Raw genomic sequence first — 27,091 nt, 5'->3', positions numbered from 1 at the left:
AATGTGGAGAAACAACAGTCTTGGCAACATAAGATTATAGTGTGGTAGTCTTACAAGATGCAGTACATCACTTTAACCCTCAATAGTACCGTGTCATATAAAAATAAGACAAAACATGTTATTATACATGTGCATATGTATGCACATGTATATGATTACAGTGACACATCTCAGGATTTCCACGGACGAAATGCTACTATTTCAGGATCAAAAGCCTTCACCTTCATCCAGTGCACATTTTTTATGGGATATGTGATCAATTCGTGTGGTATCAGCTTAACATAAATGCAACCAACATAGACACACATGAACATGGCTCAGGGACAGCATGAATGAGTCCGTTTTGAAGTATATAATATGCAAAAAGCCATCTTAACACCTGCTGGACATCAGTACTGTAAAGTGTCATGAAGCAATATAATGTATTTGATGAGTGGTCTTGAAAACTCAATCTAAATGGTTGAAAGCTGTGTGTCATATATCAATGACAAAATGCCTTTTGGGGGAAAAATATTTTCAACATTATAACACGGCCTTTTCCGAAGGAAACCCAGTCACACTGTGCTTGTGCTGTGTTTCTAGGCTGTCATAGGGTTTTATGGCACAAAGGCTAAAGCAGCTGTAACAGCTGAGATTAGCGCAGAAAGTGAGAGCAATCCAGATGAAGAGGGCGCTGAAGCTGAGAGTGAGGCAAGCGTTTCCGAAGATGAGTAGGCAGGAGGCAGGGCAACGGCAGTATAATCTGAGAGGGCGAATCGCCAGTCCCTGTGGAGGAATTCTGGCTGTGCCCTCTGCCCTTCTCCTGGGGAAACCAAAGCCACCTCTGGTGGACCCAGTACCTCCCCTCTCCTGCCACTATTTTTTTTTTTTTATGTTCAACACTGTTTTCATGTCCAGCACATTGCTGAGCAGTCTAATATTTTTCTCTTGCAGAGGAACATTAATTCATCTTTAAACTGCCACCATGGAGAAAAAACCCTGGAGCCTCCTTTTACCGTAGTATCTACATCTCCTTTTACAGCTCACATGCTCTCTAGACCAGATTATTGGGTTTCCTCTGAGGATGATGCCATTTCATTGAAAAAGTGGGAACAAATAAAAGCAGACATCAATTTGGTTACATCATTGACATTTAACAGATATTCTTATTCTGAGCAATTACAACATTACAATTGTTACATGTTATCCATTCATATAGCTGGATCCTTACTGAGGTTAGATACATTGCCCAAGGGTACAATAGCAGTGCCCTAGGCAGGAATTGAACTGGAAAGCTTTTGGTCACTAGCCCTGCACCTTACCACTACGCTAAACTGCCACCCTGACATCCATGCCAACAGCTTGGTGAGAGCTAGCTGACCTCAGCAGAGAAAACCTGGTCAAGTTGAAACCTCTCCTCAGCTCTGTTAAGACACAGCAAGAAGTGGAAAAGACACAACATCCCATTCAAAGAGGTCTAAAATAAAAGAGGGTTCAAGTACACATCTCTTACATCACATCACATTACTTTCAGATAACATTAGAGACAGTAATAGGGGCTTTCTGACAATTACAAATGATACCTAGGAACGACGAATGCTTTCTAAGAAGTAATTGTTTCAAATGCAAATAATTCATGAGAAAATGAGCTTTCTGTTGCACAATGACAAACTTTGTGATGTAGAAACGAAGCACCTGCTCTCAGAGAAAAGCAAGCTGCAGTTGGCAGCAACAGGAGTTTCCACCCTTATGCCGTAGGGCTAAATGTTCTGATATAAGTAATATGTTGCAAAAGCTAGAGGGCGGTTGGGGTGATGTTGGCAGTGGCAATATTTCTTAAATGGAACCTGAGATCTGTTATGATATCGTGTCAGATTTTCCACACAGTGCACCTGGTTAATGAAGAGTTAAGACAGGGTTTTTGGTAATGTTTATGTCAATTATGTCAAAGCCTGACAAAATCTGGTTTACTTCTCGGAAATCCAGCAAGCAGGTCTAATCCATTGTAAGAATTCAGTAGCAATCCCCACAGAGGACTCAAAAGGAAAATTTTTAATTTGCTTGCTGGCAGGCCTGAGAGAACACAGCGGGCATTTATGAGGCGGCTGTGCTTAAATGACAGCTTTTCACAAAATGCTGCTGTGACTCTTGAAACACGGTACGCATAACATGCAGCTGCATGCCACATTATGTATGCACACATACACACAAGCACAGGCTGTTCTCAAGATCAGATTTAAAACTATGGCAGTCCGACACACCCATATATAAGCAAATATTCAGAACAGAAAAGGTTTCCAGCTCAATAAAAGCTTGAGTTGAGAAGGATGTTGCCATGCTTGCATAAAATGTATGCTTTGTAAACAAAGAGTCCAGAGTTCTAATACTGCTAGCATCTACTTTTCAGCCTTCCTGCCAGTCACAATTTTGGCTCAAACATACTATCTTTACTTTGCACCAGGTGACGTTCACACTCGCTGCATCACTCTGGAAAGCCCTGTTACATAAGAACTGTATAGAACTCTACAGGATCTCAGGCGCTTTGTACAAGTTATTATAACATTTCTCACTCCTTGCAAATGATAATCGGCGGAGCAGCAGCATCTTAGGCTCAGGCTTGTGCACAGAACTCAATTTTTAGAAGTTTTTTTTTTTTCAGAAGAAGAAAATGTAGTTAAGAAAATGTAGTTGTGCCTTGTCTGTTTCATAGCAACAACAGTATTCATAGAAAACACTCCAGCTGTGTTTTGCTGCTAATGATAAGCTTAGATGTAGAAAACAGAGAAATGCTAAGCTTCTTGGGCTCTACCAACCATTAAGACTGACTGATATCCCTTGTCTTGCACACAGTGTGATGTAGAGAAATATTTTGTGGCACCGAATCCATTCTGGCAGAGTCAACCATGCCAAGGCCAACTCTGCAACACTGAAGTCACAGAGATACGGCTCAATGTAAGGGCTATAAGGAGACCTTACAAGTTCTTACATTTTCAGAGGAAAGTTTCCACAGATACAGCTAAAGCATGGAGGCTCTGGTGGTTTGGTTAGCCGAAGGAAATGCTTTGTAAACAGGAAATATTTTGTAAACAGGAGTTCCAGGGTTCATATCCATGCTGTGCCTTGATTGCCAATCCACATTTTGGCTGAGGAATCAGTCATTTGCTTGAAGTGGCTCTATGAGCTACTATGAACCAAAACACCGCGGGCAAAACATCATGCTCCAGGTGAGGCTCGAACTCACAACCTCGGCATCACTCCGCAGTGTACTGTATTATAAGTACCGCGCGCTAACCGATTGCGCCACTGGAGCGCTGATGAAACTATCCCAATCCTGAGCAAGTGCAGCTGAAGGCCAGAAAAAGCACCATTATGACCGCCTTGAAGCCTTCATGTTCTTAACCTTTCAGAACAAACCCTACAAGGTTATGTTACCTTTTCAAATGCAAATCATTTGATATTATTATAAAATGCTGGACAGTGGGCTGATTCAACATTTGGAGGACTGAAAAGTTTATTAAACACAATTAATGCAAAACTCCTAACACAACAGGAAGTCCCTGTGTCATGACGATCTGGATGAGGGTGATACAAGTTTATGACATTTGGAAAAATGCTGACATCTGCTATTTCGAAATATGATATCCTTATTTATGGTTAGCAAGAGACTGGGGAGAGAGAACAACAGTCAAAAAAAGTGATTTTTTTTTTCTAATTTTTAGTCTCTGTTGTAGGTTGTTGTGTTGTCTTTGTAATTTTAGTGAAAGTATGAGAGTGTTGGGCAGGATTCCAGTGCGTCTTACATTCAAATGCATGAGGCAGGGTTAACAATGAGCTAACAAGAATGAGAAGACATCCTATTTCAAGAAAGAGGCCGTTTAATCTAATTTAATCAAGTTCCCTTTTCAAGTCAGCCCTCTGAGCCTTGCTCATGCATTTTAGGTTTGATCAAATTTGGCATTTTCCTGTCTCTGTGGTTTGTAAGTTTTAACTTCTTTTTGAGTGCATGTATCTTGTGTTGCTTTTTTACTTTCCAAAGTGAGTTTCTTCTCGTGTTTTTTGTCAAAGAATAATTCATAATTTGTCTTTTTTAAGGCATCCATTATAATTATTATTATTTATAATTATATTTATTACTTTGGACCCCTAACAGCTAAGCCTCTATTATGAACTACTTGAATTGTTATGAACAATTTAGTGGTTGTTGGGCATATCAAACTCTGGAATAATCAGTGAGTTTTACAGACATGTTTTACAGGTCTATAAAGTTTGGGAGAATTGGATGACAATTGGATGGTCTTCACGCCGTGTTTCTATGAATTAGACTAGATCCTGTACAGACATAACGCCGGAAGCAACTAGCGAGCAACAGATATGCATATTTTGAGGTTCGAGACATTCTGTCCCGCTCCCCCGCCGCCATCTTGGCTCCATGTCCGTCAGTTTCTGCATTCTGAACTTTAGTGCATGCGTCAGCGTGCAGGGGGCGGGGTCAAAGCAGTTGCTGTTGGGCTTTTAAAAAATGTTTTCTGTATGAACGCTCCGCTGCACATCTGCACTGATCAACGGATCTTCTGTCAAAAGTCTGCGCTAGAAACGATCAAAGCTAGCTACACAAGTTACAGCCGGCGAGAATGAACTACACGTACTGAAAACAATCAAATCAGGTATGTATTGGGTCGATGTATTTAGCTATTTCAACGTTATCGCCCATAAAATCGTAGAGATGGCAGGTGCAAGCGAGCCAAGATATCACTTTTTTGGAAGCGGTATTGTTGTTAGCTTGGGAGCCAGTCAAGTTACGGTTATCAAACTTGAAATCTAGCTTTAGGTGGCTAACCGTGTAACTAAAATGCCAGCCAGCTAGCTAGCTAAGTCGGTAGTCTGTTAAAATGAGTGGCAAGTTAGCAAACTGTCAAGCAAGTTGACCTGTTTTTGAGGTCATGTTAGATGGCTAGACAGACTAGCAGCGTAGCTAGCGATCCATGTCTTTCAGCTGTAAGTTACGCCTGGCTAAGTCACCTAAACTGTCTGTTCCGGAGCTCATATTTAAAAATACATACCGGTAAGTTAACCTATGTAGTCTAGGTAATGTAGCTAGGTGGTTACTGTTAACTATTTAGCTGATCTTCCTGTCTTCCTGTTACTGAATTACATTAACTAGTACAAGCTAGGTAGCGCTAGCTGGACCTGAATAATAAGTGTCATCAAAGTGAGTGACGTTGTCGCAGGCAAATTGTTTCTACCCATATGAAATTATTTTAAAACTGAGTAACTAATGTCAGTGTCTAGCATACGACGTGCGTTTGGTCATGTTAATAACTAGTTGGCCAGACTAACAGTTAGTGACTTACATTTAAAATGGGTTGATTTATGGGTTCATTCACCTTATGACATTTTGATGGTATGTGAGACTCACGCTTAGTTACATAAAATAAGTTAGCTGGCCGAGACTAAGGTAAGTGTGTGAGAAGTGTGGCTATGCTACCTACCGATCATTTTACCATTCAACTTATGGATTGTTTTAGCTAGTTAGCGGGCAAACTGCCTGATATATGACAGGTTTTGATAAACTGGTTAGACGTTATTACTAACTAGGAATGGATTCGGCAGTTTAAATACTTTGCTCCTTTAGTCCTGAAACGCAGTAGCCCTTGGGGGAGCTGGTCTAGCTACAGGTGAGAGTATGCAAACTGTTTATGGATTGTGATTGACACTGCTATTTAACTAGATGGACATGAGGTTTAGTCCTGAAGTCTAGGTTGGTTTTGCCTAGTATAGTAAGGCCTGTTCTGGGTTGAACCTCCAGAGAAGCACAATTTACTAATGTTAGCTTGTGACCTCCCAAATATTTCACAACACATGCTTGAAATGTACATACTTCAAAATAAAATGTAAGCTGGGTCCTGGGGGCAAATGCATGTGACTTCATGTTCTTGATGGTGTGCCCAGTGAAGATGTGGAGCTTCTGTCTTAGTTTGTTGGAGGTGGCACACTCAGACTTTTGGAAAAAGAGTGTAGGTTTTGTCGCTCACGCCTGGTTCCAGTGTCCCAGTTTTAAATCCAGCAATATCACAAAGTGCCTCATAACCACTGGGCCATTTGCTTCGGCTCTGTCATGCTATGAATATGGTCTCAGTGCCACTCTCATGGTGTATTCACTCTGCAGTCACTTGTGAAGGTGTGCTGCAGTGTTGCACAGCTTTACCTGTGTACTTTTAGCATTTACATGTATTTATTTGGCAGAAGCTTTTATCCAAAGCGACTTACAAGTGATGCAGAGTGTAACACAAGCAAAAAAGCCATAAGGGGTCAACAATATAATAGCGCTGCATGACCAGGTTCAATGGTTGGCCAGACAAGGTAGCTGGGAGAGATAACGAGTGCGTTAAACCATTAGATTACATTTTTAGTGGTTTATTAGAAAGCAGGTTCGCAGGTTGAGTTTTAGCAGGTTGAGTGCAACTCTTTCAAGGGGTTGTCAGTGTTCAGATCCCCTCTGAAGCCTGCTTTCTGTCTTTTCTACCACCTAGACCCCTTCTTCACAGATGCGTTATACAAGAACTAAGCACAGGAAAAGAAAAATAAATAGTGCAGTGTAGCATATGGTTTCAGCATACAGCAGGTTAAGTTCCCACAGAGCCTTTAGGGGATGTGAACCTTGCTCCCAGTTTTTCGACCGCCACACTGTGTATCTTCCCAGGCTCTTCAAAGCCAACTCAGCCCAATCTCAAGCGGCTCTGAGTGGATGGAACATCAGAGAGAGTGCAGGGAGGGGGGCTGTTTGACAGTTTATATTGAGAGCTAACGCTAAGTCATTTTCTGTTCCAGAGAAACAGTGAACAGATAGAATCTCTGCCTTTTCTTGTTTGTTAGTTTGTTTTTTTAAGGAGTCAGTCAGCCCTTTGGGTCTTCCAAGCAGAAAAACAACAAGAATTTTCTCCCTAACATGGTCACAATGTCTTGTAATAAAAATAATAATATGATTGCTAGTTCCACTCAAAGATTAGGGACCAAAATCTCTCCTGGGTAATAGCATCATATGAGTATCGTTTTCAGTTTGGCTGTTGAATGAGTTGTACAGCCATTATAATGCAGTGCACACCCACTCACGGACACAGCCACAGCCAGAAATATGTGAGTTCATGTGAGTACATGCTCTGAAAATGGCATCAGAGTGCCTGGTGGACAGTATCGGACAGTGTCTCACAAACTGGGTTAACCTGGGCCAGTTTGCACTGCTGTGCGTAGTGTTGCAGATGACACTCATTCAATCCAGTCATTATTGCGGAGTGCAGCTCGTGTCACTGGCAATAATCTCCGAGCCCTGCTGAGACACAGCGTGTGTGCGTCTGTTTTGCATATCCCTCCGCAGATGGGCATGAAGGCAGAGCGTGGCTGTGCTCACACAGAGCGTCTCTCCCGTTTCACAGCTCTGGTGTCACTGGCTCAGGATGTGTGCCAGCTATCGCCTGCCAGTTGAGAGTGGCTTCTGTTGAATGTCCTAATATGAGGATGCGTTGTCTTTTTGCCCTGAGTCTTTTATTTCCCCTCATCGGTGTGGTCATTGGAAGCAGGACTTCTACATCCGTAGTATTATATATTTGTGCCAGAGTTTCCAGGCATCATCAATTACAGCTGCACACTCATTCGCCCTTCCCTTGTGCTTTTCTGTCCTCCTCTATAGTTGTTTGTGCTCGTTCATTTGCATTTACAGGTTTCAGGTGAAGTCTTGTTTTAACTGACCGTACATCCTGCAGAGCTGCTGTTATGCACGTACACACACACGCACAGAGGTGTTCACATAATGTAATACACTGTCCTGAGTAATCTGTCCTTGCTCCAGAATTGACTGATGGCGAGACTCCCACAGCCTCACTGTGACTTGAGAGAAATAGCTCGTCTTTCTCAATTCAGCGTTCGCTGAAGCCCCAGTGGTCTTGTCTCATTGTCAGCTCAGGGCGAACCGTGATTGGATTCCATTGCTAGTAATAATCTTCTAATTGGATTCAACAGCAAATTGCATGCTTGTTTCTGTCTCTTCCTTCTTTATACATTTACTTTATTGCCACAAAGTAATGATGTGATTTATTTCCGCATTTTGTGCTTTCTAGAACTAAAATGAGATGCATAAAAAATGCATAAAAAGCCATAATGTGATCTCTCACCTGTGTGCGTTGAGCCTGTTTGGATTCACCACCACCTGAGCTTTCAAATCCTTTAAAGCTTATGTTGTAAGCCACCGGCGTTTTTTAATCAAGGGAATTATCGTTAATAATTGACGGATAACATATGACCTACATCCGCTCACATCTACAGGGCGTCAGTTAACTCATAATCCGGGGTGAATGGCCCCAGCCGAGCCCAGGGAGCGTGTGACCCAGGAATGAGCAGTGTGAAGTGGGCCTGTGTTCGTCTCTCCTGGCCTGTTTTACACTCTGACAACCGGCAGTGAAAAGAGAAGCACCATTTCACGAGCAAGGGATATAAAGGCAGACCAAGGGAACAGTAAAACGTGTAAAAGCTCAAGAAGTTTGCTGACTGTTTTTTCCAGTTTTAAAGCTTCTGGCAAGCACTCGCTTGCTCTTTCAAACCTGAACAACATGCAGCATCCTATCTCTTTATGCATAATGAAAGCATTCACGTTTCTACAGAAAGGCTGAATAGAGCTATTTGGCTTCATGAATAGCTCCTAAACTACGCAGCTATTTCAGAGCGAGGAGGCACCGTGCTTTCGTTGAAAGGCATTCGTCAGACAGAAATAGTTGATAGGGCACTTGCTTGTGTGTCATGCCGCGGGGAATGTGGAAGAGCTGGGGGCCGTTCGGGTGGGAGGCTCAGTGGCAGAGCCCTGTATTGATTGCTCAGAATCAGTCTGCTCGGCGCGTGTGATGGACTGCCGGGTTCACCGGTGGAGGATGCGGCAGCTCAGACGTGTCTGCCTCCCACAGCAACGTGTGAACCTGCGACTGCCAGCACAGGAACAGGAATTTTAAGTGGATAAGAAAGCTGTCAGCTGTTTCTTTGTGTTGTACAGCATTAGCATCTTCCTTACACTTTTCTCTTTATTGGAAATAGAGCAGGTGCTATCCGACAAACGCAAGAAGGCAGTCTTAAGATGTCTATTTTTGTCTATATCTAGGTTAATGAGTGCTTTTGCCTCTTGTGTAACTCGTTATTAGATAATTACATTTCCATGAAATCTTGTGTACCTCCCCAAAACCATTGAGTGCTGCTTTTCTCTAAGCCTCTTTATATTTAAATCATGGGCATCCTTTGTGCTGAGGTATATGCCTGTATACCCGTATACGTGATCCAGCCAGTGCAGTGGTCTCTGAAGGAGGACCACATCGATTTTGCATTGCAGTAGTTTGGTGCTCCGACTGACTTTCTCTCTCTCTCTCTCTCTCTCTCTCTCTCTCTCTCTCTCTCTCTCTCTCTCTCTCTCTCTCCCTCTCCCTCCCTTTAGGGGTCATTATAGGGCTGGAGTTCTGAGATGACGCCCCAGTAACGATGCCAACGTGCCGTCTGCCCTAGATTGACATAAGTATGGCTACAGCAAAGAAGAGTGAGTGCCGCCGTCACACAGCTATGTTTTTCTTTGTGTCACCAGAGGGTGAGAGGCTGCTGCACACACACACTGGATGTTTCACTGCTCAGCTGTGTGTTTTCTGATACACATCACGGCAGAAGAATGGCCGTTGCATAACTGAATTTATTTTTCAATGTTCAGCCCTTTGTGAGAAACATAAAGGCATTGTATTACACTTCCTGCACGTCAGGAACTTTGCCACTGGTCATCTGTTACCCAAACTGGAATTGTTGATAGATTTGTGTGCCTCCCACAATAGCACCAGGAGTATAATTACTTAAATAGCTAGTTAAGCCAGGACTTTAAAATGAGACCCTCAATGCACTGTTTTGCTCTGGAATAAAGGAATGTATACAGTGGACCCACTGAAAAATGTGGTACACTATAAGCTATTTGTTGAGTACTGTTTGAGAAACTGTAAAGTCAAATTAAAGCCAACACGTAGTGAAGATAAATTGTAATTTATCTAAAGTACTGAATTAGGTAAGTCAAAAATGTACTTTTCTTTTACAGACAGAATAGAAAATTTTCAATAAATTTTAATAGCAAGCAGTGTTTTTCCCAATGTGTATTTTTTACTTTTAATTTCTTACAGATGGCTGAACAGATCCTTAAGTAGTTTCTACTGTCATTATTAAGCTGAAGCCAAACCAGATGCAGGGACTGTCCGGCGAGCAGGTCACTCTCCTGCTGTGTTAAAAACTAAGGTGTATCTTTTGTCCATTTGTGGTTTTCTCTTTGAATAACTGGCGGATAGATCCATTTGTCCGAGCCCTTCTAGCCTTTGGTTTTTTTTGTTTGACAGAGCCTTATTAAAGAAATATTCTCAGAGGTCTATGAACTGTAGGTTCACTGTAGAAACAGACTGACAGTTTGGGCTCTCATTGCTGGCTGAGTGGTGTAGAATAAAGAGAGGAAAACAGGCTTTATCTTTTACATTTTCAGGTTTCCCTCTGTGTTCTCTGGCCTCTCCCAATCTGAGCACTCCATCTCGATGACTTCACCCCCATGTGACAGGCCCGTATTGTAACGCAGAGGGATGGGCAGGTCAGATGGGGAGGTCATCTTAGAAAAATAACCGCTATTTAATTTGGACACCCATTCCAGACAGTAATCAAGTTTGCCTCTGTCCAGACTATTGCCTCAACCCCAAACACATTTGCATGGATTTCAAACTGCTGTGTTCATTCCCTGACAATGCAATTGAATATTTGTTGAGGCAGTACAGGTTAAGCAGCATGGCCAAGGGTGCAACAGCAGTGCCCCACCAGGGAATTAAACCGGCAACCTCTGGGTTACAAGCCCTGATCCTTTACACTAAACAACACTGCTGCCCGGAGGAGGTTGTTGGAGTTGGCAACAGTGAACGTGTAACAATCACTGGACACCAAAGGATGTAAAAATAACATGAAACTAAGAGGAGTTTTGCATGGCAGCAATGAAAGTTAAAGTGAACAGATAAATTTAAGAAGCCGTCAGAGAGCATAAGGCCGAGGCGGAGGCTCTTTGAAGAGGAGAATGTGTAAAATGTCTGGAAAGGATCGAAATCTCTCAGACCTCAGAGTCAGCCAGACAAAGCCCGGTTTCCAGTCAGAAGGGGCTTTGATGTGCTTTGTTAAAAACTGAACTCTTTGCTCTAACTTTTGCGGTGTGGAGATGTTTGCAGAATGACCTCTCTGGCACCAGGGGAGAGTACTACTCGTGTGTTACAGCCAGTAAACATTCCTAAGCTTTTTAACCATGCCCTACTAGAGGGCAGTTTGTTCCACTACAGTGGAAATATTCCTAATAATCCCACAGCCAGCCAATCGGAGCTCTTATTGCACAACCCTTTGTTGTGTCAGCATCCCCCTGTGAGGAGCAGCTTTGAGCCTGTGGTGCTTTGGTTGACCCAGTTTGTTCTGCTTGTAGGAAGAATAGAGGGCCTGCAGATGTTCTTTCTTGTGTAGGGTATTTGTTTACATCATAAACAATCCAGTCCGAATCCAACATTTGATATGAGTTTAATGTGTATGAAACATCATCTTGATATCTCAGCGTGATGCCTCCGATATGCTGCTGGCCCAGACCTGGCCCCTTACTGACGGCTCAGGATGCATCTGGTCTGGACCAAAGGCTGCTTGGCTGTAGCCAGAAACAGCATAACCACAGGGTGGTCATTAAGTCCCAGTGTGTTTGGTTGAACAAGCTTCATATTCTTTAAAAATTACATGTAAGTGTTAATACTATAATTTCGGTTTCAGGTGTAACCCAGGGGGTGCAGAATTAGTTCATCCTACTTTTTGTTGAAATTAATACATTTCACAGAAATAGATTGGGACTTTATGACCTCAGATGGTGTGGATGTATTTCTGCCTATGACTATATTCATCACAGTCATACAGAGTTCGTGAACTGAACTTTTTCTGAGGGAGCAGTAGTTTGGTTACTTATTTTGTCTTGTTAAAATAGTGCTGTATTAATCCAAAACGGAAATTGCTTAATCCAAGAAGGAAATTACTGAAGGTCACAATCTGCTTGTGGCTGTTACTGATGTTGCATTTTGCCTGCTTTTCCATAATTACTCCTGCTTATTGTTTAAAAGCCAAACTCTTCCTCTGGCAGTGGACTGGGTCATATATGACAATAAAGTTATGAGGTATTAATCAAGAAAATGGCCTGTTTTTGACATTAAAGCATTGGAAATAATAAATAGTGAAGCTATGTCAGAATGATTTTAAAGAGACCAGGTGTAGCTGAATGAGATGTGACTGGTAGTCACTGACAGAGCCTGATAGTGAGTATGGGCAAAATTCAGTTCTGTTTCTATTGTGAAATCTCCCTTAAATGTACAATGAGCTCATAATCACTCATGCTGTAAGGGTGTTGTCATCACCTCTACACTGTACAAAGTATTTTATTCTGAGTTATTCAGAATTCTTTTTTTATATTCTTTCAGTGGATTCTTTCAGTGTGACAATCAAGTACTGCACTTAAAGTACTTCTTGCTAAGAAATGAAAATCTGTTTGTTTTTTGAGATTTTTTTTTTTTGAGTTTTGAAATGGTATCATATGTCAGCATATGGTACCAAAATGGTTCCCTATTTGCTGAAATGAAATAGAAAGTGCATGCAAGTGCCACCTTAAAATAAGAGTAATGCAGGATTGAAGAGGTGTTGAACTAATCTATGTTTAGGTCTTGTGTGTCTGGAAAGCCTAACTGTATGCACAACTTAATTTCGCCCTCACAGCACACCAGACTCCACCATCTGTCTGTTAATTGTTAAACAATGTCTGCTCTGTCAGAGATTTCTTTGTGAAATCTCAAGGCAAACGAGTGGTAGGAGAGACTGGAACTTGTGTGTGCGTGTGTGTGTCTTTTTGTGTGTCAGCCTTTGTGTGTGTGTGTGTGTGTGTGTGTGTGTGTGTGTGTGTTGGGGGGGGGGCTCGCAGTAGCATTGGTGTGCTTGTGTGAGTTGGCGTTTGCTTGTTTGTCTCCATGGCAGATAGAGATGTAGGAGAGGGCTTTTGCTGGTGCTTCACACAGATCACCCTGTGTCTCCCTGACTTCAACAGGTAACCGTGGTGACCAGATGATAATGATAGGCTTAAATTCTGACTTTAACTCATTTACTGCAATGCTCCCTCCCCAGGCACAGTCTCGGGTCACCTATAGCACATTGTGTGGCGTACGAGTAAGGAGCAGGCCTTTTCACGTCCCCAGAGGGGTACCATTGTGCAAGGTACTTAACCTGGAATTGCCTCCAGCCCAAGTAAATATCCAGCTGTATAAAATGGATAAAATTGTAACCTCTTGATGAGTGTCTGCGAAATGACAATAATGTAATGCCATTGGCATAATAATACAACCAGTGCTGTAGATATCGAAAGGTATTGATAGGTGTAGACTTAAACCTTTACCTAACATGAAGGATCAATTGAGAACAAGGTCTCATTTACAATGATATTTATAACGATGACCTAACAGACCTGTCCTTAGCTCAGTACCAGATATAACTCAGGGTGGACAGGGGTTTTATTGTGCTTACTCTACTTCCAGCCACCCTGTCTGGAGCTGGTCGTTTTCTGCTCACTTTAAAACACATTACGTAACGTGGCCAATAGTGCATGGAGCGGAGGAAGGCATTTTTATTGTGACACTGCGGAGTAAGGAAGAAAGGCGTTTTTCAATTACACAGTGTCACATGCCTCCGGTGAATAAAGAGGGCCACAGAGAAAGGTCCCCGAAAAGCAGCTGAATGTGGCCAGTGAGAATGGCACCATAGGGTGTTTTCCCCCTGTCTGGGTTGGTGTAATGTGAGAGCAAAGCACTAGAGAGAGTCTGAACAGGAGCCAGGGAGAGAGGGGGGAAAAAGAGAATCTGATTAGAAGAGCAGGAGGAATAGAGGAACAGGGGGATAACAGAAACAGAACACAGAACTGGAGTGGCAGAGAAGCCAATCTGCCTGCACTCTCTGCCTCTGCACCGGGGTCCTAACAGCACAATGCTGCCTCTCTGGGCACCGCTCCAGGGAATGTGGTTAGCACCGGATTAACAGCGTTGTCAAAAGGGTAGGAATCTCTCAGCATCGCTGTAATGAGCATGCAAAGAGGCCCAGTGACCTGGGTTTGACAGGCTATGTTAGCATAGCGTGTTGGAGCAGTTTCAGTGCTGTACAGGCAGACCTGGGGGTTCCCCCTCTAAAGGCAGGAGATATGGACATACTTAATCAGGTGTAGGGACACAGTGATATGATGGACATTTCCTGTCAGATATGACAACCATGATACAGACACACACACAGGGACCCTGATGTTAGGGAAGCCTTAATTTTATCAGCTGTCATGGCCAAAGGACATAATGATTCATGTGTGTAACATACACTTCCTCACATTTCCAAGTGTTACTCCTTTAACAAGCAGTCAGGGAATTATATTTCTCTTTTTCCTCATACTGTCTCACTTTTGAGCCCCTTGTCAAATAGTGCACAATAAAATGTCCTGTTACAGTCTGACTGTTTAGGGCATTATATCAAATAAAAACTGATTGATAGAGCAATCAAAGCAGTTTCTGTTACACCTTAGAGCATAACTTATATCTTTGCTCTACCATTCCTTTAAGTGGTTGTGTCCAGTTTACGCATGTTCTATCTATGGTGGTTTCTACTCTGAGAACTGCTGTAATTTCACTGTGTTCCTTCCCTTTTCCCCACCTCCACGTATGGATGACAGCTAGGAGCTGCAGATCATCCTCAGACCTCAGAGCAGAGAGAGGAGTTTCCCTTCTCAGAGAGATATGTTAATCCTCCTTTTTTATTCTTTTTAATCTGGGGACTGGTATTATGCTTGTCCATATTATACATGACCAGAATCTTAAAATACTTAATTCTTAAGATCAGCATGGCCTGGATATACAAATGAATTGAATAATAGATGGAGTAATCTCTGAAGTAAAATAAAAGGCATATGTATGTTGATGCGCTAAATTGAGTTCACTAAACTAAATTGAGTTTAACAATATGAAATATTCTGTAAACATTAATGTCCCCAGCCCCCTCCCCATCTGTGATTGTGCAAAACAAGCCCTTCAACCCCACCCTCATCCCCCTACCCACTCACCTTTCAGGGTTTGCAAAATTACAGTAATTGTGCTGTTACTATAATATCTGTCTCTGTAAGTATCTGGTAAGTGTAGGGAGTGGTGTTCTCTTTATACATTACTGAGCTATTCCTCAAGGAAACCCCAATTTCTTGGAATGTAGTCATTTGGAATGGAGTCTTCTGATTTATGTAGAAAGGTGTCCTCATTGGCCCCCTTCTGTAGGTAGTGTAGTTGAGGTGTCCACTTTTTTTTTGGTGACGTGTATGGGTAATAACTGGTTAAATTTGGATGGTGATTGTTTACAGGTAGTTAGAATGCTGAAGATGAAACCACTTGGGATTGAAAGAAGATTTTTCATCCTTTCTTTTCCTTTCTTGTCTGGTGCTCCACAGTGTTTTAATGTGGTCACATTTGCATAGCACATGCATTAAATATCCTTTTTCTTTAGAACATTTTGAGTACATTCTATTATTTTGCCTACTTTTAATAATTCATTTACAGCAGTTTACAGTGGAGTCTTTTGATGATTTTTAAATTGTAGTAGGCCTGTGTATTTACTGTGGATCTGAATGAATGCTTCGTGTTGAGCCATATGGATGTCCAGTTTAATTCATGTGGGTAAATCAAAGGTCAGCTGTCCCTGATGGTCCGCAGTTGGTCTAATGTTCTGTTAGACAGATTATAAAATATGCACATATTTTCATATTCTTTTTAGAGCATCTGTCAGTACCACTTCATACTGCTGAGTTCCTTGATCTACATCATTCATTGAAATGGATTTGATGATTGGACTTTTTACTTTGGGATGATGAAGGAATTATTTTTAGCAAGAGATTATTTCTAGAAAGCTACGTGAGGGGAAAGTTTTCTTGTTTAGAGGGTTACGTCATGTCAGGATGCTCATGCTTTATCAGGCTTCCCAGTGGGTTGATTTTGGGGTTATTGTGAAACTGGGTTTTTTCCGATTTGGTTTATTGAGACAGAGGGGGTTAAATGGGTTTTTTAGCTGTGTTATAAGAGGTTCTGACTGAGGTGGCTGGCAGTGATTGAGGGCTTAGACAGCAATAACAGAGGCTCTGAAAGAGAATGCCTATCTTCTGTTACACTTCCATTATTTCAGTCCAGCCCTTGGTTTCTGAGTGAGGTTACCATTCCAGCATATGTGAGTCTCCAATGGCCAGATGATAATGCTGTACATCAGGAAGATTAATACTGCCTTGATAATCGCATTATTGAGCATGATGGAATGTTGTGGAGATGCATAACTACTTGGGTGTCTGTACAGGGAGCAAAATTATAATTTTATTAGCACTGACTTACCCACAGTGACATTGTCAAAATGTTAACCTGCTTTTTTTTTTTTTTTTTTGTAAAATCCAATTGATGTCTCCTGTTGTTGAGTTGGTAGGGATTTATAGGCCTGCGTAGATAATATTTGACATGTTTTATATCCAAAAGGAGTCAATGGGCAAGTGAAGTAATATTGTGACTCAATGCAGTCAAAATCTTTTTCAGCATCCAGCATGTAGTTAGTATATGATATTTTTTGACAGTGTATCTGATAATCGAGCTTGGACTCCCTGTATGTTGGATATGCAAATAAATTTGCATGTGGTCTGTTTTAATGTTCCATCTCCTCCTCCAGTTTCCCCATAAAAAACTCATTAAACACCTGCGCAACAACACTAGCGATGTCACATGTGAGACCGTGCTGCTAAAGATGGAGCCACAGATACATCAGGTTGGACAGTTTGAAGAGGAGAGAGATGTAACCGAGCTTATTAATTGTTTTAACAGGCAGCATTTCAACATGCTCAACTAACATTTTGGGGAAATATTATTTATTTTCACAGCTGATCATTTTTGATGTCAGTAGAGTGTCATGAGTGTGACTGTTGGCAGCAAGGTCAAGTTCATTATGCAGCGTGCTAATATTGTTAAAGTATGCTGTCAATATTATGCGTATGTATTTATGCAAATGTCATATTTAATGTTAAATATATAATGTACAGATAAAAAGGTGCACTGTATTTTTTCCAACGGTAAACAGCATAGAAGTTTCATCAGAATCCACTTCTTATTCTTGTCTGTTGCTTTCGCTCTCTCCCCCTCTCTCTCACACACATAAACGCAGTCCTTGGTGTTTCAGTAAGAATACTAATGCTTCTCCCTGTGTCCAAGCTCCTTTGAAGTCAGGTGTTGACTGTTGAACCCGTTTACTGTGTTTTCAGCTGCGTTTTTTGTAGAAGTTAGAGGTCAAAGCTAATGTGTGTCCTCTGGGGCATGATGTGTCTGACAGCATTACAGCGATATTTGTTTACCGATTTCATGTTTTAAAAGAAACCCCAAAGGTGTCAGCAATTAAAAGTGCTTTTCAGAGTCATTAGCAGGGAATCCTTCCCAGTTAAAAAGCCATTTTATTGACTTTAAACGGTGGGATATTCTCAGAGGAGTTTGGTCAGAGTAAAAGGTCAGGGAAGTGATCGTACTAAAACCGCAAGAGCAGGCAGAGAAGTGAGAATGGTTGACATCAGCTGGATGGAGACATTGTTGGAAGAACTGTGTTCCTGATTGTCTGGAGAATTGCATCTTTCTGGAGTAAGATTAGGAACAATTCACCCCGCCACACAGATAAAGCCAGATACAGCACTCGCTGTGTGGGGAAAATCGACGGTGAACTGTACTGTACTTCCTCTGTGTGCATGGCCCATTCTGTCTGATCTGGAGTCAGTTATTGAGGAGGAGTACACTTTGTCTGACTCCTCTGGCCTGGTGGGAATGAAGCTGAGCACCACTGTAGGTGTTTGATTTCCTATAAATAAAAGAGAGGAGTACAAACATCGTTTTTTCTTTCTTTCTTTCTTTTCGGACCTGCAAAAGTACAGTTATGTAACACCATGTCATGTAGGTCCAATTACCACCATTTCTCAAGGTATTGAAAGTGTTAGAGCATACTAATACTCTGCGTTGTAGAGGAGACATATCATTTGCATATTTTTACATTCATTATGGTGATTGATGCATGAAATTTCGTACTTTTAGGATGTGAATCACAATTGGCTTGTAACCCTTGCAATGATATATGGCGGTGTCTCCTAGTACATAAGATATTGCCTCAGATCACAGATCTATAAAAGTCACTAATCAATCCAACAGCTTTGTATAAATATTCACACACAGGTGAGTGAACCTTTGGCATGGTGTATTCTTAAAAAAATATATATCATTTTATGTAACTCATTTCTGAGAGATGAAAGTTGCTAGATGGGTTGTGTGTCGGAGTCATTGGGCAATTGGAATGAGAAATATTGTAGCTGATAATAAACTCATCTAAATCAAACAGCAGTGAAGTCTTTATTCTGGTCTTAAAAAAATCAGTGCTTTTGAGTCAGGAGTAGTTTCTCAGATACTCCTTGTCATGATATTTTTTGTGTTCAAAGTGAAGTCCCCATAGCTAGCGATTACCGCTTTGCTGCATGTAGCCTACATCACTCAGGCAGTCGTGAATATTGTTTGTAAAAGTAGCCTCTATAAGGCAGAATAATGCTTAACAGTGAAGCAGAGCTATTGGAAAAACACACATAAAGAACAGAGGAAATGTTTTCAGAAACTCTTTGGTAAGCACATAATGGAGAAGAAATAAAATTCACTCTGCAGCTGTTGGGTGCGATGGCTTGGGATTCAATATCCTCGGAAGAGTCCTGCTTTGTCTGCTTCTGATGGAAAAATCTTGATGCACATCTTATTGTCACGTCATGTCTTTTGTGTTTCCTCACACGGTCGTCGCTCTCTTCCTTTCGCAGTATCTTCTCCTTTCATAACTCTTTGTCCGTTGCCTTCAATTTCCTCTGCTTGCACACCCGCTCTGTGGCTGGTCCCATGATTAAAGAGTGCAGCACAATCGATGGGAGTCCTTGAGGTGCCAGGCCGGATTCAAATGATTGCCTTTCGCAGAATGCCGCTGCATGTTCCGTGGCGACGGTGGTCACATGGCGTTGCCGTGATGTAACCAAGGGCCTGGTTCTCTAACGAGTGCTCCTCAGTCAGCAGTGTGTGATGAGGGTGTGGTCTGTGTCCCCGTCCCAGGCTCGTCCTCAAAGGCTGGGGGAGTGCGCTTCTCGGAGGAGGGGGCCGGGCCCGGCGCCCCCTCCCACGTCCACTTCGATGACAAGCTGCACGACTCTGTCGTCATGGTGATACCTGAAGCGGATGGGAACTTCCTGGTCAAGGTCAGTGGATTTTGCATTGTTTGTTGTAGTAGGGGACCCCCCCCCCCAGCACGCGCGCACACACACACACACACACCTCCTCACCCCCCTTCACTGTAAAGTGTCCTTCCAGTGAATGTCCAACGAGCAGAGCAACCCCAGAGGCAAACCAGTAGTTATGACTTTGTTTGACCTCATCTCAGGTTGTTAGGTCATTCACACAGATAAGAAAGGTGGTTATAACTACAGGACACACATCACTCATTGACTAAAAGGGCTCTTTTTCTGTGGCTCTGAAGCTGCTACTGTCAGCTGCTCTGAGCGGTAATTTGGTGGCTAATTACCTTTAACCATCACAAAATTGTATTCAGCTAGCAAACATTAACTAGGTTAAAATGAGGGGGTTGTTATGTAAATTATATAATGAATACCATTTTGTTATACATAGGACATACGCTTCTCATTACTAGCTACCTGTCAAGAAATGCTACAGAGACAGGAGATTGCTGCTGGTAACCATTCTTCACAGCAGACAGCTCAGATCCGCTGATCTCTCCTGTTATTCAGCTGGGAGGAAATCAAATGTGCTGTTTCCTTTTCTGTACCTCTCTGTCCACCCAATCGCGCACCACCAAATTACCAGCATGTTTCTGTTCTGGCAAACAGCAAAGACACACCAGCCAAAGCAGCCACCCGTTGCTGCAGATTCTAATGTTGAAATACCCCTTTCTTACATGCCAGCACAGGTCATAGTTCAAAGTTCATCACCAGGCCATCAAGCCACGATGACCAGTCTCAAACACAGTGTACCCTGTGTAGCTGGGGAATGATGATTTGGAGGATTTTAGGATTACACTGCTTCCAGCTGTTAATGTTAGAGAGCAGGAAGACTGCTGGGCTGAGCACTCTGGCTCCAGGACACACCCTGTCCCTAGTCTGTTAGAGGATCTTGTTCATCAACCTTGCTGTGTATTTCTTGCATTATGGTACATACCATTACTGTCATTTTAGTCATTATCATCAGCGGTTTACACAGGTTACCGTCCTATATATTTATGCAGCTGGATATTTACTATTATAATTTATTTAACAGTGGGTTAAGTACCTTGTCCAAGGGTACAACAGCAGTGCCTCAGGTCCCAGTTTGTTGTATGAGACAGAGATCAGGTCACAGTTTGCTGTATGAGAGAGATCAGGCCACAGTTTGCTGTATGAGAGAGATCAGACCACAGTTTGCTGTATGAGAGAGATCAGACCACAGTTTGCTGTATGAGAGAGATCAGGTCACAGTTTGCTGTATGAGAGAGATCAGGCCACAGTTTGCTGTATGAAAGAGATCAGGTCAGTTTGCTGTATGTGCTAAGAATAAGGCTAATATGGGCTTGTGGCTCGCGCAGTGTGTGTGAATGAGGGGGCTTTGCTAGAGGAGAGGCCGGACCCTGTGAGGACAACCTTTTATATTGGTTGTGGTTGCTGGCACAAGAGTTCACTGTCAAATGCTAAGTGATTATATGCTGGCCATGTCAAGGAAGACACTTCAGAATTTAACAGAAAGAGTCTCAGGATGCTTTTTATATAAATACCTAGAGCTCCTCAAAACAGTCCTGATTCCTCAGTTCAGTTATTGTATAATTTCTACGAATATGTAGAAATTGGATAGCTGTTTGGCAGACTCTAGAACTAGAACTGATTGAGAATGGTTGGGGGGGGGGGGGGGGGCTTTTTTTCTTTCTCATTTCCATTAGTCTCTCTAATCTGTCCTAGAGGTTGATTATGTGTGTGCCAATTTCGTATTAAAGAAATCCTTATCCTGTCTCAAAAACACACTGTGTGTGTGTGTGTGTGTGTGTGTGTGTGTGTGTGTGAGAGAGAGAGAGAGAGAGAGAGCGCGAAAGAGAGAGAGAGAGAGAAAGAGAGAATGTGAAGAAACAATGTTAATTGTCAATTTTTTAAAATGTTAAATGTTCAAGGGCCCTTTGTCATCAATCATCAGTCAGCTTCAAACCTACCAACAGGAGATCATTTCATCAATTGCATTGAAACCTGTTCATTGTTAATTGTTTCCATGTTTGGAATTCCATGTGGCTTTTTTAATATTTGATCTTTCTGCTCATTTTTGTCAGAAGTGTTGGCCAGCTTTCTACACTGAGACAGCGACAGAGTGACTGTCAGTGTTTGAGGTGTGACAGAGAGTGTTACTCTGTATTTGAGAGTGTGTGTGTGTGTGTGTGAGAGAGAGAGAGAGAGAGAGAGAGAGAGAGGGAGGGAGGGTGGGTGAATGAATGAGTACATGTGGCCCATTATTCAGTGTATTATCTGGGTCTCCAGGTCAGAGGTGGTGAGCATCAGTATCCCTCTGCTTTGAGGGTGTCACCGGGCTAACATTGCTGTGACAGCAGAGAAACAGGATAATGTCACCGAAAGTGCACTGTGGGGAAACTGTGTGTTGGCTGTGTGTTCAGCTGCTCCCACGCATACTGCCGCGCGGGCTGGGAGACTGGAGGCAGGAGTGTCGGCTCGGAGCGCCGGCTCGGCAGACAGGCTTTGATGTAGGTGCCGTTCCACAGGGGATTCTGCACAGAACTTTTCAAAAGTCTGCAGAAAGCGAGCCAAAATTCCGCGCACAATATGAGGAGTCTGCACAATCCCACACACCGCGCATTCAATAGACAACAGGAGGTGACGATGCCAGAGACGTTTCATTCCAAAGCACACATCTCGGCCGCTCTGGATTTCCGCTCTCGGGTTTCCTGCCATTGTAGTTATCTGTGTCAGAACGGCGCCTGAATAACACTGCGCTGTAATACACTTTGCCCCCTGACCTCCTGCGCTTGTGCCGATGAGACCGTGGTGCCCAGCGGGCAATGTGAGGGGTATCTGAGCTGTGAACACCAGCTTCCCACACACACCGCTCCCTTCTCCCCGGCAGCTGCAGGTGCATCTGGCACTGTGACTCACACACACACACACACACACACACACACGCAATTCAGCTTGCAGGCACCAGTGTATTGAGATACAGGTATTCCGTATTCCGCATTTCGCAATGTGTGACAACCGGCATTCACAGCAAAAAGGCCACCATTCAGTGAGAGAGGCTGAGAAAGCCAGCGGTGAAGGCAGCAGAGAATCCCATCACTTTCACCCTGTTGTGTTGCCTTTGTTACTTCAGTTAGTCTTCGTTTAGTGATCCCCCTGAGGGGTGGCTGAAGGCGTTATCCTGTCCTTTCAGTATCTGTGCTGTTTCCCTAAACGCCTGTTCGAAAATGAGATTGGCATCTTGGCTGTTATGCCTTGTCATTCATACAGCATGTCACTATATTGAATGTTTATCTTTTACTTCATATTTGTAAGTATATTCACACAAATATCAATAAAATCATATTAACAGTATTAATGAAGGTAGTTTATCCGAGTCCTGTGTTGATCCAGTTTAGTGAAAATATAGATTTCTATCACTTGTTCAGGAACAAAGTCCCTGCTTAGTGTTGCATCTATGGGAAAAGAGCATCTGATACGTGACAGCGTTTCCAGGAATGCATTGTGTTCTAAAGCCTGTAATGATTTTCATTTTAAATGGGGAAACAAATCAAGTTGGAAAAATAATGACATTGTGAGTGGGGGTGCCTAGTGTTCAGATCGTGTTCAGATCCTGGCAGGAGTAAGTTGTGTAGGAGTATTTAAGCCCTGACCAGCCAGGACATTGACTTATTCCTACGTTTCAGACTGCGGAGGCCTTCTGAGACGTTGCTTTGAAGCTCTTTCTTTTTACCTCTCTTTGGTTTTCTGTCTCATTATTCTTGTCTGTCAGGATGGGAGTGAGATCCATTATTCATCAAACGGGAAGGACGTTCACACAAGTTTAGTTTCAGTTCTCTCTTTTTCAGGTGAAGCAAGAGGAAACCTCAGAACGGTTATGTTAAAAAAGCCTGTACATCAGCAGTATGTAAAGTTCAGTGTGGTCACGTGACACTCTGTCAGAGCTGTGATTGTTCCCATTGTTTGTCCCGGGTGTGCTTGTGAAAGAGGATAGTGGATGTGGATGGTAATGGTCTGCTTTGGCCTGTTTTCCTGTACGTGTGTGTGTGTGTGTGTGTGTGTGTGTGTGTGTGTGTGTGTGTGTGTGTGTGTGTGTGTGTGTGTGTGTGGCTGGCAGTTTTGCATAGTGGTTAAGGAGCAGTTAAGGAGGAGGACTCGTAACCAAAAGCTTGCCAGTCTGATTCTCCACTGGGACACTAGCTGGGCAAGGTACTTAACCCACAATTACCCCAGCAAATATCCAGCTGTATAAAAGGTGCCTGCAAAATGCCAATAATGCAATGTAATGTGTGTGCAGGTGGGCTTCCTGAAGATCCAGCACAAGTACGAGATCGTGTTCACGCTCCCCCCGGTCCCGGTGCTGGGAAAGGACGTGTGCCCCGCGCCCGTGCCCAACCCCCACCTCAGAGTCACCGACATCAAGCTGCTGCCCGACGGTGCGTGACTCCGCCTGCCCACACCCCCGCAGGAGCCTGGGTGACCCGAGCGTGACCCGAGCGTGACCCGCACGGGCATACGCTGATAGCACGCACATCAGTGTTGGGTGTTGGATGTTTGCTGTTTGTTTTGGGGGGTTTTTGCAAATAATTTTATCTTTTGTTTGGAAAGTTATGCAGTGCCCCACATCATGCCCCACAGTACATTTGAAGTTCATATGCCTACACTTAAATGCAACAGTGCTTGAAAATCAATGCTGTTCATACTGGTGTTTGAATAGCAGCCTGCAGTGTCTTAAAAGTGTCAGGTTTAACTGAGTAAATTGGGTGTAAGTGTAATCACATAAGGGTTCATTGGGTCTCATTTGGTCTGGGATGTAAACCCACAACCTTCCAGCCCAGTGCCTTGAATGCATTGACCTTAATTAGGGTGCACGGTTTAATGGGACAGTGTGCTGTTCTGCCTGCGCTGTGGGCCATGATCCAGTCCGCTCCGGTTTCCCGCTGTGTTCCCTTTCAAGCTGAGATAAGCAGGCAGCAGCAGAGGCTGGCCCCAGGCGTCCGCCAGAGCCACGCCGAATCCGGCCACAGAGAGCGGCACGGGACCTGCTCTCACAGGCCACTGTATGCAGAGATGGCAACAGCACAGGAACAAAATACACGTTACCTCTACCACTCTCACACTTCCAGGCAAATGAGGAAATAGTCTGAGAGACATTCATATACATACATTCATATATGCACTATTTGCAGTCTTAATTCATGTAAATAATGTACATTAAGGGCAGCAGTGTAGCATAGTGGTAAGGAGCAGGGCTCGTAACCGAAAGTTGCTGGTTCAATGCCCCACCGAGGAGCTGCTGCTGTACCCTTGGGTAAGATACTTAACCCAGAATTGCCTCACTAAATACCCAGCTGTATAAATGTAGAATGTTTAAAAATTGAAACCTATATAAGTCACTCTGGGTAAGAGCATCTGATAAATGTTTGTAATGTATTGTTTGTATGAGGATGACAAGCACATGGCCATCAGCCTTTGTACATGAAGTATAAATATCCTGCAATAGGAGTCACAGCCGGTCAGAATGATGGGAACAGTGCAGCTCTGGTGCCGGTGCCTGGTGGCTGGGACGTGCTGGTCTCTGTGGAAGGAGATGCCGTATCTCCCTCCAGATTCCTGGCCCACTTTGCTGTGCGTTTAATTGCCCTGCGCACTGTGCTGCAGTGTTTTGCCCTTCCAGGTACAATTTGTTCTGCACCACATTGGTGCATGAACACACACACACACACACTCTCACTCACACACACATACACACACTCTCTCTCTCTCTCTCTCTCTCTCTCTCTCTCTCTCACATAAACACACACATACATACACACATACACATACCTGAATGCGCACACACACACACGCATGCATGTATACACACACACACAAATACGCGCATATACACAAATGCATGCATGTACACACCCACCCACACACACACACACACACACACACACACACACACACACACACACACACACACACACACATACATACACACACATATCTAAATGCTCCCGCCCGCACACGTACACACACAGTTTCCTCTCTCTGAAGTCAGAAGATGTGTATCAGATCGATTTAATTTGGCTGATTACAAGCCTGCGGGGGGCTGTCTGCTTTTACCATTAATCAGAAAAAGCGCTTTAAGAAGCCACCAATTTCGAAAGGTGATCTTTACACTCTTGTATACCATGTTGTAGACAGGCGTGAGCGATGGGTATTGGGAAGGTCAGCGCTGATTGACCTGCGTTTCTGAGGACCAGGTGCCTCACGCTGTGACCTTTATGACCAGCTGCAGCTCCTGAGGCATGCTGGGAAGGGGCAGTCAGCCAGAGGCAGGGTGCAGGTGTTAATAGGGGAGGTGTGGAGCAGCCAGCAGGAGGGAGGGAACCCAAGCTGAGCTGAAGGGAGCAGCAGGCACTGGAGGGAGTTTCCAGGACAGCCTGGGAGAAGAGAGGGCTGATAAGAGTTCAGAGTAATCTAGAGGGAGCTGAGGGAGGAGGTAGCCATGTTTGGGGTGCATAGAGGTGATGCTTTTGCACCTGCTACCAGCATGAGCTGTGTGTGTCTGCCTCCAACACTATGAGTTTACTTGGAAACTTAGAAACTGTGTATGCATGTGTGTGTATATATATACATATATGTGTATGGATATTGAAGTAATGTGTGTGTATGTATGTTTATATGGGGGGGAAGAGAGGGAGAGAGAGCCCAGTGACTTTCACCACTGACCTTCATGTGCATGCAAGCGGCTGGCGTTCCTGGTGCTGTTGGTCTCCGCTGTTAACCCCGTGTGACCTCTTCTCCTCTGCCAGGCGGCCTGAGGGTGACCTGCGAGTACATGGCCCACCAGGAGGGGGTGCTGCGCGAGGAGATGATGCTGCTGAGCGAGAGCAAAGAGGAGGCATGCCTGCGGGTTCGAGTCCAGGCCCGCGTCATGGGTGCGTACCGTCTCCGCGGCAACACGCCCGACCAGCTCCAGCAGGGCCAGGGTTGCTGGGGATGGTGGTGAGAGAGTGCATGTTGGAATACCCACAGTGAACTACTCAAAATTAATTATATAGTTAGATTCCTTCCAGTCCAGCCTGTCAGACTTTAGCTGTTTATCATGTATGGAGTGGGTTTATAACGGTCACAGGGAAGAGTTGTCGTGTGTGGTGCTGTGCTGCCCTCTGCTGTTCAAACAAGTTCTCAAGGTACTACTCTCAACCTACAAAAAACCGAACACACTGCATGTTTACATGGTACAACCGGTTGTGTTAAACGAGTCCTGTGAACACTCCAGAACAATTACTCGAGTAGTTTAAAGACAGGTAATCCCCACACCCATCTCTGTGTTTTAGGTGTAATCCCCACCCCTCTCTCTGTCTCAGGGGTAATTCCCCCAGCCCTCGTTCTGTCTCAGGTGTAATTCCTGCATATCTCTCTCTCTGTCTCTCTCTCTCTCTCTCTCTGTCTCTCTCTCTGTCTCTCTCTCTGTCTCTCTCTCTCGCTCTCTCTCTCTCTCTCTCTCTGCAGACCGGCACCACGGCACTCCCATGCTGCTGGAAGGAGTACGCTGTGTGGGGGTGGAGCTGGAGTACGACTCTGAGCAGAGTGACTGGCAAGGGTTCGACTAGCACGGCCCCTCCCCATCCACGCAGTCTCTCTCTGTGTCTCACACACACGCCGTCTCACTCACACATACACACACACACGCTATCTCAT

General features: G+C 43.7%; 1 protein-coding gene and 1 non-coding gene across 2 annotated transcripts; one reads left to right on the top strand and one right to left on the bottom strand.

Moving 5' to 3' along the window:
* Positions 1-3,195: 3,195 nt before the first annotated feature.
* trnai-uau lies at positions 3,196-3,289 on the bottom strand. The gene is made up of 2 exons: positions 3,252-3,289; positions 3,196-3,231 (listed from the first exon to the last, which is right to left on the bottom strand). It is a non-coding gene; the product is annotated as a tRNA-Ile (tRNA).
* Positions 3,290-4,488: 1,199 nt separating this feature from the next.
* On the top strand, positions 4,489-27,091 carry c18h20orf27 (chromosome 18 C20orf27 homolog). The gene is made up of 6 exons (XM_036551611.1): positions 4,489-4,643; positions 9,446-9,544; positions 19,236-19,378; positions 23,694-23,832; positions 26,200-26,325; positions 26,903-27,091. Exons 2-6 carry the CDS (start codon positions 9,526-9,528, stop codon positions 27,001-27,003), a joined length of 528 nt encoding a protein of 175 aa, XP_036407504.1. The 5' UTR covers positions 4,489-4,643; positions 9,446-9,525; the 3' UTR covers positions 27,004-27,091.

This window comes from Megalops cyprinoides, chromosome 18 (assembly GCF_013368585.1).
Source record: "Megalops cyprinoides isolate fMegCyp1 chromosome 18, fMegCyp1.pri, whole genome shotgun sequence".
NCBI classification, from domain to species: domain Eukaryota; kingdom Metazoa; phylum Chordata; class Actinopteri; order Elopiformes; family Megalopidae; genus Megalops; species Megalops cyprinoides.
The sequence above is the reverse complement of the archived record's forward strand: the minus strand, read 5'-3'. Positions and strand labels throughout refer to the sequence as shown.